This window comes from Toxotes jaculatrix, chromosome 20 (assembly GCF_017976425.1).
Source record: "Toxotes jaculatrix isolate fToxJac2 chromosome 20, fToxJac2.pri, whole genome shotgun sequence".
Lineage (NCBI taxonomy): Eukaryota > Metazoa > Chordata > Actinopteri > Toxotidae > Toxotes > Toxotes jaculatrix.
In genome coordinates, this window is record NC_054413.1 from 20,278,750 (window position 1) to 20,296,168 (window position 17,419).

General features: G+C 45.4%; 2 protein-coding genes and 1 non-coding gene across 4 annotated transcripts; 2 read left to right on the forward strand and 1 right to left on the reverse strand.

The window, feature by feature from the left end:
- Positions 1 to 4,401: 4,401 nt before the first annotated feature.
- On the reverse strand, positions 4,402 to 13,346 carry LOC121200219 (ankyrin repeat and SAM domain-containing protein 6-like). Of its 2 annotated transcripts, none has more exons than XM_041065364.1 (18): positions 12,730 to 13,346; positions 12,009 to 12,227; positions 11,658 to 11,859; positions 11,295 to 11,445; positions 10,617 to 10,661; positions 10,294 to 10,498; positions 9,972 to 10,078; positions 9,489 to 9,640; positions 9,079 to 9,316; positions 8,849 to 8,898; positions 7,839 to 8,033; positions 7,539 to 7,701; positions 7,203 to 7,423; positions 6,896 to 7,088; positions 6,468 to 6,535; positions 6,152 to 6,268; positions 5,773 to 5,857; positions 4,402 to 5,639 (listed from the first exon to the last, which is right to left on the reverse strand). In XM_041065364.1, the coding sequence occupies exons 1-18, from the start codon at positions 13,056 to 13,058 to the stop codon at positions 5,590 to 5,592; spliced, it is 2,790 nt and encodes a 929-aa protein (XP_040921298.1). In that variant the 5' UTR covers positions 13,059 to 13,346; the 3' UTR covers positions 4,402 to 5,589. The 2 variants fall into 2 exon arrangements, with proteins under 2 accessions (XP_040921298.1, XP_040921297.1); XM_041065363.1 differs by having other exon boundaries at positions 5,761 to 5,857.
- A 450-nt stretch (positions 13,347 to 13,796) lies between these two features.
- On the forward strand, positions 13,797 to 15,533 carry rps20 (ribosomal protein S20). Its single transcript, XM_041065870.1, has 4 exons — positions 13,797 to 13,949; positions 14,810 to 14,909; positions 15,097 to 15,170; positions 15,313 to 15,533. Exons 1-4 carry the CDS (start codon positions 13,947 to 13,949, stop codon positions 15,493 to 15,495), a joined length of 360 nt encoding a protein of 119 aa, XP_040921804.1. The 5' UTR covers positions 13,797 to 13,946; the 3' UTR covers positions 15,496 to 15,533.
- LOC121200866 lies at positions 14,955 to 15,022 on the forward strand. Its single transcript, XR_005896572.1, has one exon. It is a non-coding gene; the product is annotated as a small nucleolar RNA U54 (small nucleolar RNA).
- Positions 15,534 to 17,419: the final 1,886 nt, after the last annotated feature.

The window sequence follows — 17,419 nt, forward strand, 5'->3', positions numbered from 1 at the left end:
TCTGTTAGCATCACCATGGGATTTCAGGAGACATGCAGGACTGGGACATGACAAGTCTGATTCTAATGGACATTCATAATTAATGGGATGGTCAATATACATACACTCATTTCTTCTCTGTCATTTAGGCCACGTCCTTCGTGTCATTAAGCGATATGTGACTGCTCAGCAGGAGGCGAAGCTGTCTGCCAAAACAAGACAAAGCGTAAAACACAGTTCACACGCTGGATAGCTGACAATCTGGACTCTGCACACAAGAAGTGCAAGTGCATCAGTAACCCTGTCAATAAGTGAGAGAACTATCAGAGGGAACACGGTGGAATTTAAGCCATTGGCCTACATTCATTCGTCCAGTTCTAACAAAGGGTGGGGTCGACGACCTCGCTCGCCCACAGGTGACCACGGACTCGGAAAGCAGAAAGCGTGTTCATCGTCTCGGGATGTTGCGCTGTTGCAAAGCAGGAATGGCACAGTCAGGATTTGTGGAGCCAAAGTATAATCCATGACAGCAGAGAGTTGTTAATGGACAAGATCAGCTCGAGCCGTCCTGTTAGGTGAGGAGGACACATGTTCGTGACCTTACAGGACCTGCAGGAAATACTGTGCAGACATATGGTACATGTATGAACGCATGGCTTCATGTACACAAAAACAATGGAGAAGTCTCAGCTGTAACACAATAACACATTGACCCTCAAGTGTTTAATACCACAGCTGAACAGATTACAAGGAACAGATCTGCTTTGATCTCATAAGACCACGGACCTTAAAACCAGGACAAAATTAGACAATGAACCTGAAAAGCACAGAGTGAAAAAGGCTGCGACGCTCGAAATCACTCACAAAACATAACGAGTGAACAAGTGAGAAATGTGGGACTTATTGAGCGGGAAGTTTGTTTGGTGTCAGTAAAGATCTCATGAATGATCCTCGATCCCTGACGTGTAAAGTTCAGAGATTCAGTGGTAAATACACGGACTCAGAGCAGGGCATTACTAAACACTGAAAAGCCTTTAAATATTTGAGTGGTTCATGTTTTATCTTGTCTTTAAAGGAATAATACCAAGCCTGCTCAGCTCCCCAGAGCATCTGTACCACCAAACCTGGAGCTTCATGCCTGCAAGTAAGATTTTAAACAACTAAGCTTCATAAGAGAGGAAAACACAGCGATTAAGAAGATTTGCAAAGGAATTCTGTTTCAATAATTTATCAAAGACTGAAAAAAGTCAGAGAAGGAGTCAAATGTGACACAGTGGTACATATTAGAAGGTAGGAGTGTTGGTCAATGAAGCAATAATTTATCAATTCTTTTGATCAAATGTGTGACGGAGAGTTGATCTTGAGTATTTGAGCATTTCAGCCCACACTAGCTTAACAGCTGGTGCAGTATTTAGAGTTTTGTTTGCTGCACCTAACGGAGCTGTATCAGACAAATACCACACAATAAACTTCCAACTCGTGCTCTGCTGTCACGTTTCCGTCAGTCCCCGTATCAAGAGCTGTGTCAGTCGGTTTGACAGGGAAAACTGTGTGTTGGGACTCTGAGGGGATAATCTTTTGTTGACATTTGGATTTGGGCTTTTCAAAGGCTGTTTGATGGTCAGTGCACGGGTCAGACGGAGGTTGTCCTCCTGTAATCTGCTCCATCCCACGGTTTGTGCTTCGGTTTCTATCTGTGTGCAGGACACAGAAGAAGAGGGGGGACAGAGAGACAGAAAAAGGGCTACAGTGTTGTGTAACACAGAGGATGCTGGGAAACCCCGCGAGCAAATGAGTCACTTTTGCGAGGATGAATGTTGACAGTGCAGTGCAAATGTGAAATCAGGCAGCAACTGTTTGTTTGGACAAACTGTAGTTTGCACAAACAGTTCACCAGGCTGTGATAGCTGTGCATTCTGGGATTATGATGTACGGTAGCTCTCCCTAACAACTGTAGAAAAGCTGTACAGTTTGATGGATGTGAGTCAGGTCTTCAGGCAGAAAGAGGGAAAAGCAGAGAGAGAGAAAGTGAAGGTAACTGAAGCGGCACAGGAGGAAAGTGTGAAATCTGAGGTCACTGTGCTCGGAGTCGAAGCTCCGGAGGACTCAGCTCAGTCCTCCAGTCCCTGCTCCCCGCTCAATCACACACACTAAGAAGCCAAGCCTCAGTTACAGCTCACATTCATGTTCATTCATGACCACTGCCTTTCAAATTCAGCACACACACACACACACACACACACACACACACACACACACACACACACACACACACAGCAATAAAGCCACTGCCTCAGGTGATGGACATCTGAAAGCAGCACTGGCCTGTACAGCCAGAGGCCGGTGGCCACAGTGAATTTCATGGTGATGGTAACCAAGCTTTTGAAGACGACTCTCTGACACTGGAACAAAAAGTGAGTGGGTAAAAGGTGGCTCCCCTGGGAGAGAGGACGCCACTTCCTCTTCACCCCAACCCGATCATTTCTACTCACACACCTGATGGAGCCAAGCACCATCACAAAACAGGTGAAACAAACCGCGGCAAAGTTCACGTTTCCAAGGAAAACCAATTAAAACTTCCTGACGGCAGTGCAGTGATTTACTGTATTCTACCTCACATGAGGAAACTGTCACTTTCAAAAACAGATGAAGTGGCTTTGATTTCTGGTTGACCTTCAGCAAACGGCAGCAGAAGCCAGCACAACACATTTTCATGTGAATATTATTATTATCTGCTCCTTCTGAGAGTCAGTATAGGGTCTATGAACCACCTGGATTTGGTTTTGTGATAGTCTGCCCTCGCTGCCTCCGTTGAGGAATACAGTGTGCATTGCGATGCACGCTATAGCAAAACACTGGGGCCACGAGGGTCGGAAAACTGGCTTTTAAGTGAAACTTTATCTCTGTTGGGGATTTTAACATGAGTTTTGACTCAGACAGACTCTGCTTCCTTCAGTCAGCCTGTTTTACCACAGGATCGAGACCAGTTTCAGCCTACGAGGCAGATACCTTGGCTGGGGGAGTCAACGTCCTACCAGTGAGAGAGGCAGTTAAAAATCCATCTAATATCCTCAACAGTAGAAAAACAGAAGATGGTTTTTCTGTTACTCATTAAAGAAACAGTCTTCTTCTTTCCGAGCCTCTGTCCACATCACTGATTGTGTGACCTCCACACACCCATGATCTGTGTCCATTGTTCCGCACTACTGCACGACTACCGTATTGACAGTTACAGACAATGTTATTAAATGTTATTCAATCCAATCAAAACCTTATGTGAGTGAAAACAATTGAGGAAATTGAATGAGTCACTCCATTTGCTGCCCACATGCCACAGCGATGTTAATATATTCCAAATGTATTTCTCTCTCCTCCAGTTTCTTACAGCTCACATATGACTGTACATCTGAGCACTCGATCTGCCACAGTCCTGGAGAGGAAAGCTTTCCTACGCTGAGTGATGCTTTTCATTAAACTCTACAGGAACCCTGTCGCCTGCCTGTCGGGCCAGTCTATATCCAGGTCATCAATAATGATTTCAGCATCGCCAGTGTGTTGCTATTTGGTCATGTTTGGGGATGGTCTGCTTTTCTGAATTTTGGTCACAGCGGTTTGAAGCGCTCGTCATTTTAAGCCAACACATTTTTCAGCCGCTCCTGCTCACATGGTGACAGCACCTTCGACAAACAAAAACACAAACGTGTCTCGTCATCTGCTGCTGAAAAATCTTCAAGCCTTCATCAGAGTCCAAGTCGAAACACCGATTTCTTTAAAGCCCCCTCCTCTCGAAAACGTGTTTTGCTTATCGTTAGTTCACTTGCTGTCTGAGCGTCACTGTGCAGAAGGACGTCCTGAGTTTGACACTAAAAGGTGAAAAGTTCCTCTGTGCTCACCTTTAATCTGAGAGAAGTGTACGTACGAGCAGGATTTAGCAGGAACTAGCGTGAAGGTGTGTGTGTGTGTGTGCGCATGCACACGTGCACTTTACAGGTGTGGTGGCTAACTGACTGACTAAACAGCTACAACCTTACAGGTAGTGAAGCCAGCGAATCAACACTGTTAATTCCAGCACGATGGAAACACTAAAGCAGAGTATTACAGAAGCATAGGTGGAGAGGAGTCGACAGGTCGGGAGAGTTATTCAGTGAAATCCATCTTCAGACTGTAAACATTAACCACCATAAACTACTGCTCACGTCAGACCAAGCACGGCTGCAGCAGAGTGTGTTGAAATGAGTGAGGCTGCGTTTTATTACTGAGAAATGAAACTTTTCACTGGCAGAGAACAACGTAATATTTCTTCTTTCAGAAGAACTGACGTGACTCCGACAGCTGAAGAGGAGACCTGAGTCGGAACGGACACGTCACAGACGCGCTGCATCAATAGGAAGTCGCTGCCATCTTGTGGAAGAAAGATGGTTTTACATCACAGTTTTATTTGGTTTTACTCAGAGCTGTTACAGAAGCTTTTCAAATACTCGCCCCGATATTCACCAATAAATACAGTTAGTATTCAGTTCAGTTCGCAGCTTTTATTTTTGGACACATATTGTTTCTGTGTGTTTAGTGATTTCATTCATCCAGAGTCCTGTTTAAAAGCACACAGTGTGTTTATTCATGTTCCGCACACAACTGACCCGTCCTGAATGCCGCCACGGGACATCATTCAAACTTAAGGCATGGACGGTAAGTACCTGATATTTAAAGGATGATATAGCACTCCATCTGTCTGAGCGTGGACCAAACGTTTAATGGTGGAGCCAGATGCAAAAACTTCGACCAGGCTCAGTGGAAACTATTGCTCAATGCACCTCTCTCACACTAAATTTATACTGCTCATAAAAAGCTCCCAAAAATGTTTCTTGCCAGTTTTGCACCTATTGCATCACCATGACAGCACAGTCTTGACTGAAAATCATCTGTTTACACCATGGTCCGTAAATTCAAGACATGAACACACTAATAAAAGCAGTCCCAGACGCTGGGTCACTAAAATAGCTTCACTATGTCCCTTTTTCTTTGTCCACTCGCTTCCCTCATCGGATCAACTACTCTAAAGTCTCAGTCACATTGTTACTGGCTCATACCTGTTCATAATCATAATCTCTCTTCACTTCTTCTGACTTAACCACTTTTACAATCCATATGCCGGCTCTCTCACATTGGTTCAGTAAAATAAAAAACTCTCTCTGGTTCAGGCTCACGCTCCCTCTCCTGTCTCACTGCTCCCTGCTCTCTAACCTCTCTGTGTAACCCAAGAGCTGAACTGGCACTAGATGTGGCAACCACCGCAGTATGGCAAAAAAATAAAATCTGCCACACGTCACATGCTTTGTCAAACCACAGCAGGGTGCTGCACTCAGCCGGCCCTGTGTCACACCTCCCCCTGCTTTAGGATCCATTAGAGGAATACTTCAAGGCAGTCTGGTCCCAGACGGTCCTATAAAGGCAGATTATCAGGGCCTGCTGTGTCATTTTGTTGCAGTGTCCTCTATTGGTCTGGGACCCAGGAAACTTCGTATTACTTGTACCTTGGCTACGGGTCACCTGCATTTTACTCTTATTTAAGTACCTTTGGTGTACTTCCCGATGGGCACCGGGGCCGACCCGTTACCTCTTGCTGGAGGAACGAACCTGGTGTCTCATCCAACCCGTTGGAGCTGATGAAGACAGGTGGACAGAGACAGACAAAGAGAGCAGAGAAACAGATTATGATGTTGTCTTTGCGTGCACATGCTTCAACGTCTCCATCAGAGTCCACAGTTTTAACAGGACACTCACAGCGGGGTTCACCTGGCTGTCTTGGGTTACTCGCGCTGCTACCAAAGGACGACTGGAAGTTATGGATGGTCTCTTGAAGAATCTGCCTTTCTCTGCCCTGATGAAACAACAAAGATCGTTACACACCAGCAACATTTTCAGGCAAAGACAATGCTCTAGCTGTACTTTCTAATATCGTGACCATCTGTTTTTTTCCATCCATGTTTAAAGTAAGTCCACGTATCTCTGCTGGCTCATAATGCGAACGGTTTGCTACAACATAATGTTGGTTTATACTGTGGAAAAACTAAAGTGGAAGGACTATAAATCAAATCCAGACAGAAGTGGAAACACACCGCTGGAAGTAAAGATGTAATGCATAACTGTGTACTCTATACTGAACTAAGTGCACCTTTCCAGCATTGAGCTCTGATATGGCAGCCAAGATCTGTTGTCGGGGTCCGTCTGTTTTAATGCCCAGCTCCTTCAGGTCTCCATCTGTTAGAGTCAGGAATGCCTCCATGTCCACCTAGAACAAGGAGGAAGAGAACAGTGATCAAAGGACTACGTCAGACTTTCTTTGTGTTTAAGTACAGAACCGTTGACACTGCTGATGCAGTCATGGGAAAGCCGTTTCCTTCACACTGACAACTAATAACTCAGAACTTAATAGAACAATGGAGAAACCAGACTTTATGGTTTGTTTTGGACACAGAAGAAAGAATTACCTCCTGCTCCTCAAAGATGGGCTGGTATTTCTCCAGGGACAGTTTCTTCAAGATACTGGACAGTTCATCTGAAAAAAGAAAGACAAAGTAAGACAGAATGATCTGAGGCTAAAACGTTTGGTTTTCTGTGTGCAGTTCCGTGTGTTGGTTTATTTATGTCCAGGACCCACAGAGTCTGTTTGGATCATATGGCTGAGGAAAATGCATCTGAATACAAACACAGATACAAATGACTTATAATCAGAAAAATTATTTAGTTAAAGTTGCATTAAAAGTCAGCTCAGACTATATTTTACATTGATGTAACTTATAAATTATCAATATTTGAAATTATCAAAGCAAGTTGTCAATAACAGTGATAACTGTTTCCCTAATGTGACATTCAGAACAGTGATTTCAGAGTAAGCCTGGACTCAGTGTGGCACTACCTTCATCAGTGATGGTCCCACTGCTGGAGCCTCCACTGCTCTTGGAGCGGGGATGGGAAGAGGCTGAGGACAGAGAGTCTCCTGGCCCTGTAGGAGGCTTGGGTGTTGGGGAAGGAGACGGGGTCAGAGTGGGTGACGTGCTCTTGGAGGTGGAGGAATTCCCTGACTGAGGTCTCTTCTTCAACTCCATCTTCTACAAAGTAAGACGGTGGACAGAAACATCACTTCACTCACACGACAGGAGGAATTTCTTTAGCTGTTTTACACAGTTATCACAGTAACGTCAGAGAGGAAACACAACACAGACCCTTCTCGAGTGGATGTCGGAGGCAACCAGGCTCGGGTGGGAGTGGATGTCAGGGAGGCTGATGTCAGGCAGCTGTAGGCCAGGAGCTGAGGCTGGCAGTGGGGGCTGGTTCTGTGTCGGGCTGTGCTGCTTCTCTGGAGCTTGGACCTTCACATCTATCAGGCCTGCTGCTCTCTTCCTTTGGGCTGCTATCTGGGAGAGAACACTGTCTGCACTGCCCCCTGGTGGAAGGAAGAAGAAATCATAATGTAGATAATATATGATAATCACATTTTATGCTTGTTGATAATCTGGTTGTGTTGTACAGTTTGGCAGTGCATCTGTGTTTGTGTGAACCTGAACGGTTGTGAGAGTCCCGGTTAAGCCCTGCCACTCCATTGGAGCCACCGGAGGAGTGGGGGGAGTGGTAGTGACCAGAGTTGGAAGGAGAGGAGGAGGAAGGTCCCTTGGGGATGCTGGGAAACTTAATGGACCTGCTGACCACACGACTGATAGACGTCTGATGCATAAAGGAGAGAGGAGGAGAATTATGACAAACATGCAGACTGCTACAGAGGGCTTTCACCAACTCCACCCCTGAACACCAACTATCTCTGCTTCACTCACACACACACACACACACACACACACACTCACAATATCTGAGTTTCCACTGCTGTTCAGCTTCCTCTGCGGTGGCATGGGCAGGCGAGGCGCTTCGCTCTTTCCCTCCCTGAGGAGGCGCGAACGGTCCGAGTTCCACGGCTCAAAGTTGGACGGAGGCAGGAAGGGAGGGATCACAGCTTTCAGCTTGTCATTGGGCAGCCGGGTCAAGGGCGCACCGCTTCTCAGCTACAGGAGACGGAAAACACAGCACAGCAGAGCATAGCATAGCATTACTACTTATAACGGCAGCCTGTAAAAAGATGTGAAGCCTATCTCCAATTTTCAGACTCTGTGCTCAGCTGCGTCCTGTTTGCTTTAATTATCTTTGATTGTCCAGAACCTGACTGGAGTCCACCTGTGGCAAACTGAACTGATTGGAAATAGTTCAGAAAGGCTCACACAGTTCACACTGTAGGTCAGGACAGAAAGCATAAGGTCCAGGAACCAGCAGGACTCTGAGGACAGCAGCCAAAAGCAAAGAGAAAGAAAGAAAGAAAACCAGCTCCAGAGTCCAGGACCTGAGACTGGGGTGACGGTTCACCTGTCAGCAGGACAATGACCTGAAGCAAACAGCCAAGACAACACTGGAGTGTCTCCAGGACAAATCTCTGACTGTCCCCTAGTGTCCCAGCCAGAGGCCAGATTTAAACCCCAGAGAACATCTGTGGGGAGACCTGAAGATGTTTGTTCACAGACACTTCACATCCAGTTTGACGGAGCTGAATAAACTGCACACATCCAGGTGTGCAAAGCTTCAAGAGACTTTCCCAAGAAGAAGCTGTAACTGTAACTGGAGTTTTAATAAGTTGATGGTCAAAACAGCAATTTTATCCATTTAAAGTTAAATCTGAATATTTTCTGAAGCTGCTGAAAAACTGTTAAAACATCTGTTTGAAACAAGCTGTTTCAGCCAAGCCTGATAATTTTATGAGGGTCTATAAGATAATTTATTCTACTAGCTGATGAAATGTACAAACACACTTTAAAATAAACTTTCTTACCATTGTAGTTATGAGGAAATCCTCCTTTTCAGAGGATGCCCTGCAAAGACCTGGAAAAAGGAAGATACAGCACATTCACATATTCCCTCCTCCATGTTCTATAAAACACATGTACAAGACATATACACACAAAACCACATCTACGCTAAACATCTGGCGTTGGTGATGTTCGACAGACTGCAGTTCTTATGTCTCCAAACATGACAACAGACAGATTAACGCTGCCTCACCAGTCTCTTTGCTCTTGACAGCCCAGGCAGTGCTAACGTCACTCCCTCCCAGTGCAGGAGCCGGAGCCAGCGGCCCATTGGACACAGCTCCAGGCTTTCTGTTCGCCTTCATCGTGGCATCCAGTGACGTTTCAGCATCATCAGGGAACGGAGCCAGGCGATTGGACGACAGGCCGTGCCTCAGGGTGTGAGTCAGCTTAAGTCGTCGGAAGCGGTTTGACATCCTACTCCACCAGGACTGGAACAGGGTCATTATCCAATCATTATCATTAAGTCATAGGAAAAAAATTAAATTTCATTTTAATTCAGTGGTATACAAATAACTGCTGAAGTCCACAGATTTCTATTCATACATACAAGCATTAAGAAAGACAGTGTTAAACAGCAACAGGACTTCACTTGTCCTCTACCTTGAGACCTCCCTTGTCATCAGGTGGGACAGGGACGTTGTTGAGGGACTGTCGACTTCTGGATCGAGTCATTAAGGCTCTGCCGCGGTGTTTCGACTTCTCCTTATCTACCTGCATACACACTGATGCTAACAGACGCACCAGCTCAGTGTCTGAGAAAATCCAGAGGCCACACAGAGAAAATGAATGAATGAGGATTCGCTGAGTGAAAGGATTAATAAACATCATGGAAACTCCAGAGCAGAGTCTGTGTCAGTGCCTCTGTCCACTTGAGGTGATAACATTTAAGAATAATTAGTCCTAACTTCATCAGAAAAGGATTTCAGCTTTCTAACTGTCCTCTTTAAAGAATTAGTCCTGTTAGCAGACTACAGTGATGATTAGATAATCTCTTGCTGTACTTTTGTAAAACACTAATATTCAGGACAGTTCAAGCTCATTTTCCCAAAGTGCTGTAGAGCAGAGCGATGGCAATGTGGGTACCTGGGTCATTCAGCAGCATAACCAAGTCAAAGGCCGTGTATCCGTTCTTTGCTCGAAGGTTGACGTCAGCTCCTTGACTCAGCAGATACTTGACAATGTCTTTGTTACTGAAGGAAGGAGAGAAACAGAAAAAGGATCCACGCTGTTTGTACGTTAAATAATCAAATGATTTCATACCCCTTTGAATTCCCTGTTTTTATTGATCTGAAATGAAATAACCCACTAAACCAACAATTTCATTGTTTTGATTTGAACATGGAAACATCAGACTCAAACAAAAAAAAAGGAACACCACCATTATCCCTCACTTAGCTGGTCTTACCCGTGATAGGTGGCCTGCATCAGCGCAGTCCACCCATGGACACCATCTTGTTTGTCTATGTCGGCATTCTTCTCCACCATCAGCTGCACCACTTCTAACTGGCCGCTCACCGCTGCTATCATCAGAGGTGACGCTCCCTCCTGGTTGGATGAATTCACCTGAGTGGGATCCTCCTCCAAGATCTCTTTAACCAGCTGGGAATTTCCTGAGTCAGAATAAAACACACAGCGATGAAAACACACAGCTCTGACGTGTTTTTTTCTTACTGTAATCACCTGGTGCTTTTTGTAATTTTACTTTTTCAGTAAAAATCTAAAACTTACCCAGCTTAAGGGCACTGAACACATCTGGTCTTCTTCTCTCATCGTCTGTGAAGAGATGAGCACAGAACAGAACAGAGCTGATATACTGTGAAACAACAGTCCTGTTACACTCTGCTGTGACTGGAACATCTGGTATGTTGTCAGAAATTCAGCCGGTCTGATAAAAAACTGGCAAACGTTGTTTTCTTTTTGTTCATTGTTGACAAATTCCCAACATCCTGAAACTGATTTATCTTGATAGATTAAGCATCAAAATACAGGAGCACAAGTGAGCTCTGGCCGCAGATTTCTGTGTTGCTAATTCCACAGGCGGCGTTTTTAAAGGACACTGCACATGATCCTGAGGTAAACTGACCTAAACCCTGAACCTGTGGTGAGAAGAGCTATTAAACATCAAAGAGGCTGAGAGCCGCCACTGTTGACTGCACTCTCACGTCAGTGTGAACGGCAAAGTAGCTGTGACAACACACGGAGACAGAGACACACTTCCTGTTAAAACATGTTCTTCACCAAAATAAAACTCAACCTCAACAACAGTCAGAGAGAAAACCAGGAGAACAAATGAAACTTTACTGGGCTCCTTTTATATTCTGTGTAATGATACTTAGATTGTAGACCTCGTGCAGTGCTCTGACAGTACTGTGTATGACTCTGTCGGGCCGGAGAGGGGAGTCCTACCTGTCTGGGGTCGGACAGTGGTGATGGAGTCCAGATAGGCCTTGATGTCTCTCTGTTTCAGCTGCATGGCCAGTTCAAAGGCTGTCTTGGACAGAACATTGACTCGGTCTGGGTCAGCTCCACGTTCCACCAGCTGCTGAGCCACAACCACCTTCAAAACAAACACAACTTTATTCTGTTTTCCTTCAGATAACAAGCTGGGACATTTCTCCATACACTTTAAAATAAACACACTTTTGTCAAGATCTAAATGCACTTTATGTGACACATGCAATAGACTGCCTCCCCGAAGTAACACCCACAAATGTCAGACTGTATAATCAACCTATCTCTTCGTCTATCCACCATCGTCAGTAACCCCACCTTCCCACTGAGGGTGGCGACCATCAGTGGTCCCCAGCCGGTGGTCTTCTGGGAAAAGTTGACATCGGAGCCCCACTCCAGCAGCAGGCGCACCGTGGCCTCGTGGCCATGCTGAGATGCCACCATCAGGGCAGTGATGTCCATGAATTCTCTGCCGCCTCCTCCCTCTGGACAACCCTCACCACCTCCGAAACCAGCTGTGCTGTGGGAAAGAAAAGGGACAGAGTCACACTGGTTTCCCAGATGAAGACTCAGACCAGTCCCAGACTACAGATGTTTCTCAAAGAATCTCTATATAGACTTCTGTTTTAGTCTACGAGCCGGCACACACACAAAGAAACCAGCCCAAACCTGCAGCTGTTGTTGTTGTTGCCATTGGAGACCGCCTCTGCAGCGACAGCCAGATGATCATAGTCATCGACGAAGGCCCCACTCTCCAGGAGCAGTTTGACTACGTGAGTGTGACCCCCACGGGCCGCCATTGTCAGGACACTCGCACCCAGCCTGTTCCGTCCATTAATCTCTGCCCCGTTCTCCAGCAGGATGTGGGCAACAGCCAGGTGACCAAACCTGAGGATGAGAGGGCGAGTGAAACGTAAATATCTCATTTCTCAAGCAGAAGGCTTCCTCCACTGAACCAACTCTCAGAGGGTCGGATGCTGCCACACCAGGTCCTTTGCTGTTGACCCTGCTCCTGCCCTTAATGTACAATAAGTACTATGATGAACATCATGATCATGATAAGAAAAATGCAGACACCAAAACACAGGTATTAACAACTGAATGTTAACAAAAACATGTTGCTCCACCTCCAACTCTAAAAAAAAAACCTTTTAAATAGTCTCACAAAGGTCTGTGGATAAAAAAACAAGCAAATCCGCGGTTATTCTTCACTAAAGTCTGTTTCTGTTCGACGAATTACAGAACGGCTTCTGACAAGTCCTTCACTGTACTCTAAAGCAACTCATCACGGACTGCACGGAGTGACACATGAAATTCACAGATTTTTTAATGGAGTTTGGTGTGACGCTCTCTTCATACATTAGAACACAAAGCAAAGTTCCAGCCCCACCTAGCTGCCTGCATCAGCGGGGTCCAGCCGTAGTTGTTGCGGCTGTCCACCGAGGCTCCCTTTCGTAGCAAAAACCGGACCAGGTTCTCGTGTCCGCTGGCCGAGGCGAACTGCAGGGCGGTGTTCCCCTCCTCGTCCGTACAGTCCACCGGGACCAGAGACAACATGTCCGCGGCGCTGCACTCCGACCCCGCTTCTGACCGCAGCCTGCTCTGCCGCCCGGACTCTTTCGGGGCTCCGGGCTCCAGGATCCCCCGGGCCGTCTCATAGTCGCCCTCGTCACAGGCACGAAAAAGCAGCAGTGAATCAGCGGGGACACCGAAATTCATGTCTTCATTTCAGGCGTTATTCCGTCTCCATTAAACTCCCGTTTGTTTCATTTACGGTAACGGTCCGAAAGTTTCCCCCGTCACTTGGCGGCCTCTGTTTGGAAATCATGACGCACGGTGAAATAAAGTTTGGTCTCCCGGTGGAGGACTGCTCTTCTTCTTCTTCTTCTCCTTCTCCTCAAACTCTCATTTCCAATCAGAACACAGCGGGCAAAACTTGTTCTGACAAAACAACTTTCTGGCGACCGGTCGCACCGGCACGGCCCCGGTTCCGTTAGTTGTTTAGAAATCAACACCTCTACAACACAACACATGACTTCCGCTTCCATCTTTCATAACAAAAGCCTGATTAATTTTAAGGGTCAACATTGTTCAGGTTTATTCCGAGTGGTATCTGGACATTTAGATCGTTAGAGTCACTCTGAGACATCTGCCTCTGAAATGTCACCAGGATAATGGAACTGGAGGTGAAGCATTAAATATAATAAAAAAAAATATTGTTTTATATAAATGTTTCGTCCACCTTCAAAAACACGTGTGGGGTTAATAAACTCTTAAAAGCACCTCAGTCTATTTTGTTTCATGTGCCAGTGTGCGAATATGGTGTCTGTGTTAACGCTGGATGAATTTACTAAAGTTTACTGCCCCCCAGTAGCCACAGTGAGAAACTACAATTGAGTGTGACCACCACTAGGTGCCGCTGTGGATGACTGCTCAGTGTGACACACTGAAGAAGAAGTGGCAGGAACCCGGATGAGCGGTACATAACGAAGGCCGGGCCTGGGCTCGGCCTTTTCCCGAAGAGCTAACCACGTTGGTGGCGCCTGTTCCTGGCTCACCGCTGTTCGCCTGAATTTCTTCCGAATAAGTCGGTCAGGAATAATCACAATGGTACGTGCTGTTTGAACATAGCTGTGATTGTGCTGCACCAAGATTTTCTGCGGGAGATATGATTATTTATTCAATTTTAAAACAGGGAAATTCTACGGAGTCAGGTAGCTAGCGTTAGCGCTAATAGCTACTCTCCCTCCAAGTGGACGTTTCGCCACAAACCCCTCACATAAACCTTAGTTTATCACTGTTATGCTTAATAATACGGTTCTAACTTCAGTCCTTACATTGGAGCAGTGTTTCAGCCGAGTCTTAAGGACGGACTTTACTGTTCGGCGTACTCCTCAATGCACCAGCAGTCATTTTTTAAGTTTAAGCTTCAGATGAAGTCTCTTGTTCTCATGGTTGTGCCCCACTTGAGGCTGTGTTATTGGGGAAACAAGGTGTTTCTGATCAGTGTAAGAGTAACGTTTGAGGCCAGATTAGCTGTGGACAGTAAGGCTTGTTTGACGGGACAGATTTGACAGAAACATCACCGGCAAAATTCATTAAACCAAGCATCAGGACGAGAATCTGAGCCGCGTAAACAGGCTCAGTCTCTGAAACTGACGAGGGAAAGTACACAAGATTAAACCTAGACAACTTTATCAACAATAAAGCACTTTTTAATGTTAGTATATATAGGTATTTACAATATTTGCCCCTCCACGTGCTGGGTAGCCGGTGCTGCGTTTAGGTGCTTTACGTAAATCAGCGAGTTTCAGGTCTTAATTCATCAGGAGTTTTCAGGTTTTAAATACAAAGCACGAAGTTAGCACACATCTTTGAAATTAGTCAGGGCTTACCTGATTAACGTATATGCCAGTGTATCCGTGATGATTGGTCCAGTGTTTGAGTTGCTCTGGTTTCCCCACATCCAGGCTTTCAAGGACACTGGTAAGGCACCTGTGGAGGCAGAGGTCGCCATTCACCGCATCCGTATCACCCTCACCAGCCGCAATGTCAAGTCTCTGGAGAAGGGTAAGTAATTTCAAAATATGTAAAGCTGAGGATGAAATATCGACCTGAGCAATGAGGATAAAAATTCCACTGGAATAAACCCTGATGACTGTATACGCTATTCTGAGCCATGGTTTTAAAGGATCACGAAGAGATGAATGTTTTTTCATGTCTTTAAAAGTTTCATTTTTTGTTTTTCCATTCACAGTCTGTGCAGACTTGATCCGTGGAGCCAAGGAGAAGAACCTGAAGGTGAAGGGACCCGTCCGCATGCCAACCAAGGTACTGACCAAACAAGAACAGACAAGCATCGAGATATGTTGACTTTTTCACACTGAGTAGATTTGAAATTAACCATAGAGCGTTTTTGACATTGGTTTTCATTTTGATTAAGCTAAATTCTGTTTTTTCTGTTCCATCCCAGACTCTGCGTATCACCACCAGGAAGACCCCCTGTGGTGAGGGATCCAAAACCTGGGATCGCTTCCAGATGAGGATCCACAAGCGCCTGATTGATCTGCACAGCCCATCTGAAATTGTCAAGCAGATCACCTCCATCAGCATCGAGCCCGGTGTCGAGGTCGAAGTTACCATCGCAGACGCATAAACAATGCAGATGTTTCAATAAAGAAGTGAAAAAGGAAACTGATGGTGTGTTATCTGGGTTCTTAAAGGGGAAGGATGTGGGACGGGGATCTCATTTCAGATGTACCAGTGATCTGAAGCTCAGCTTCTACATCACTGTGCCTGATGAAGTCGACTGATCTTTACTGATGCTTCATTTTAATTCAATACATCAGAGTTCAGCATGATGAAAATGTCAGAAAGCAGAGCCTGAAATATCTGAACCCACCTGTTGGTTTTACAGAAATAATCTCTGCTAAAGAAAACAAGTTACTGGAGTGTGTCCAGTTTCATGATTTATAAATGAACCACATGCTGAGAGCACAGCTGTGAACAGTTTACAGGGTTGAGTCTTAATAAGAACAACCACCACTTCAGGCTGTTCATGATGCTGATGGAGAAACTGCTTCTGTTTCTCCAGGAAAACACATTCATCCTGTGAGTGAAAAAGGTTTTCAATTATTTCCAAACTGGGGGAAAAAATGACCAAATGAAGCATTTGGGAAACACCTAGAGAAGATCACCTTCATCTTCTCTGTTTAAAATAAAAAGACTTTAAAGCTTTGACCCACAGAGAGAAGGAGCCATGTGTGAGCTGGGACCGTCCTTTAAATGTCACAAGCTGATTTTATATCAATGACAGACTGTTTAAGACATGGACGTAGCACCAGTGACGTCACCCATTAGTTTCGGGGAGTCGGTTTTGTGACCAAACCATGGGCATTTAATCTGCGCCATCTTGGATTTTAGTGGAAGTGTACTTTCCATATTTGGCGGAGAGGCGGTTACTCTACGGGTCAGCCGCGGTCAGCCAGCCGAGAACCCGGCCACTTAGCTCGGAGCAACCGAGCTAGCCTAAGGCTAATAAGCTAATCAGGTGGAGTTGTGGGGGGAAATTTATTTCTAGCCTATTATTTAACTGTGAAACAATCATTATTGTTTCATATTAATAAAATATATTAAAACGTTAAAAATGTATATTATTAATGACCGTAATAATATATTAAAAAGTTTAATATTTAATATTTACCGGCTTTCACCGTTGCCTCCATCCACTATCCACAAACAACAGCAGCCGCTGACTGACGGAGCTGCTCTGTCCATGCAATGTCGGACTGTTTAAACAGAAAAATGAGACCAAATAAAATTGTAGCCTAGTATTCACACAATAAACGGACTCTGAGAGCACGGAACACACCGCAGCAGCGTTCCTAACATTAGCTGCTCCGGTCCTCTATCTGTATCAGCAGCGACCAGAAATCGGCATTTAAGTCTTAAGCTAGCGGCAAAATATGCTAATACATGCTAATTAGCGCAAACATCCAGGTAAAATAGTGAGAAATTTACTTACCGAAAAAACTGCGACACAGACTCCTTCGACGGTCGGTTAGTACAGTCTAACCTACAACAAGCCATACTGACAAACAAACAAACACGGACACTGCAGCCCCTGTCAACCGTTGGAGGCCTCTGGATGTAGCCGCCTAGCCCAGCCGATGCTTTAGCAAAGAGCTAACTGCCATTTCCTGTCTATGGAACTGTCACTTAACGTAACCACGCCCTAATTTAAAGTCTAAATAACATTAAAAGGTTGTGGTACAAAGCCCCCCGCCCCCGACACACACACACACTGAGGTGGAAACTATCAATAGAGACCAAAAACAAAAAATGTTCCAGGCTGTAAATATGTATTTTTAGGCTGTAAAGTTGGCTATTTTAACATGGGGGTTAATGGAGAATTGCTCACTTTTGGAGCCCGCCCCCAGCGGCAGCCGAGGAACTGCAGCTTGATCAGTGACAAACTACACGTTGAAATCACTTCTTCTTCACCCTCTTGCACTGTGGACATTCAGTCGTCTGTCACACATGTGAATGTGTGTCCTGAGGGAATCATCATGTTAGAGCCC

Bases quoted from the DNA above. Each gene is read 5' to 3' on its own strand.
- LOC121200219 (XM_041065363.1), bottom strand. From the start codon at position 13,058: ATGAATTTCGGTGTCCCCGCTGATTCACTGCTGCTTTTTCGTGCCTGT. The intron at 6,536-6,895 runs GTAGTGCCACAC...TTCTTTTTTCAG, and splicing joins TGGGACCATCACTGATGAAG to ATGAACTGTCCAGTATCTTG. The intron at 6,269-6,467 runs GTAATTCTTTCT...TCCTTGTTCTAG, and splicing joins CCATCTTTGAGGAGCAGGAG to GTGGACATGGAGGCATTCCT.
- rps20 (XM_041065870.1), top strand. The intron at 14,910-15,096 runs GTAAGTAATTTC...TTCCATTCACAG, and splicing joins TGTCAAGTCTCTGGAGAAGG to TCTGTGCAGACTTGATCCGT. The intron at 15,171-15,312 runs GTACTGACCAAA...GTTCCATCCCAG, and splicing joins CCGTCCGCATGCCAACCAAG to ACTCTGCGTATCACCACCAG.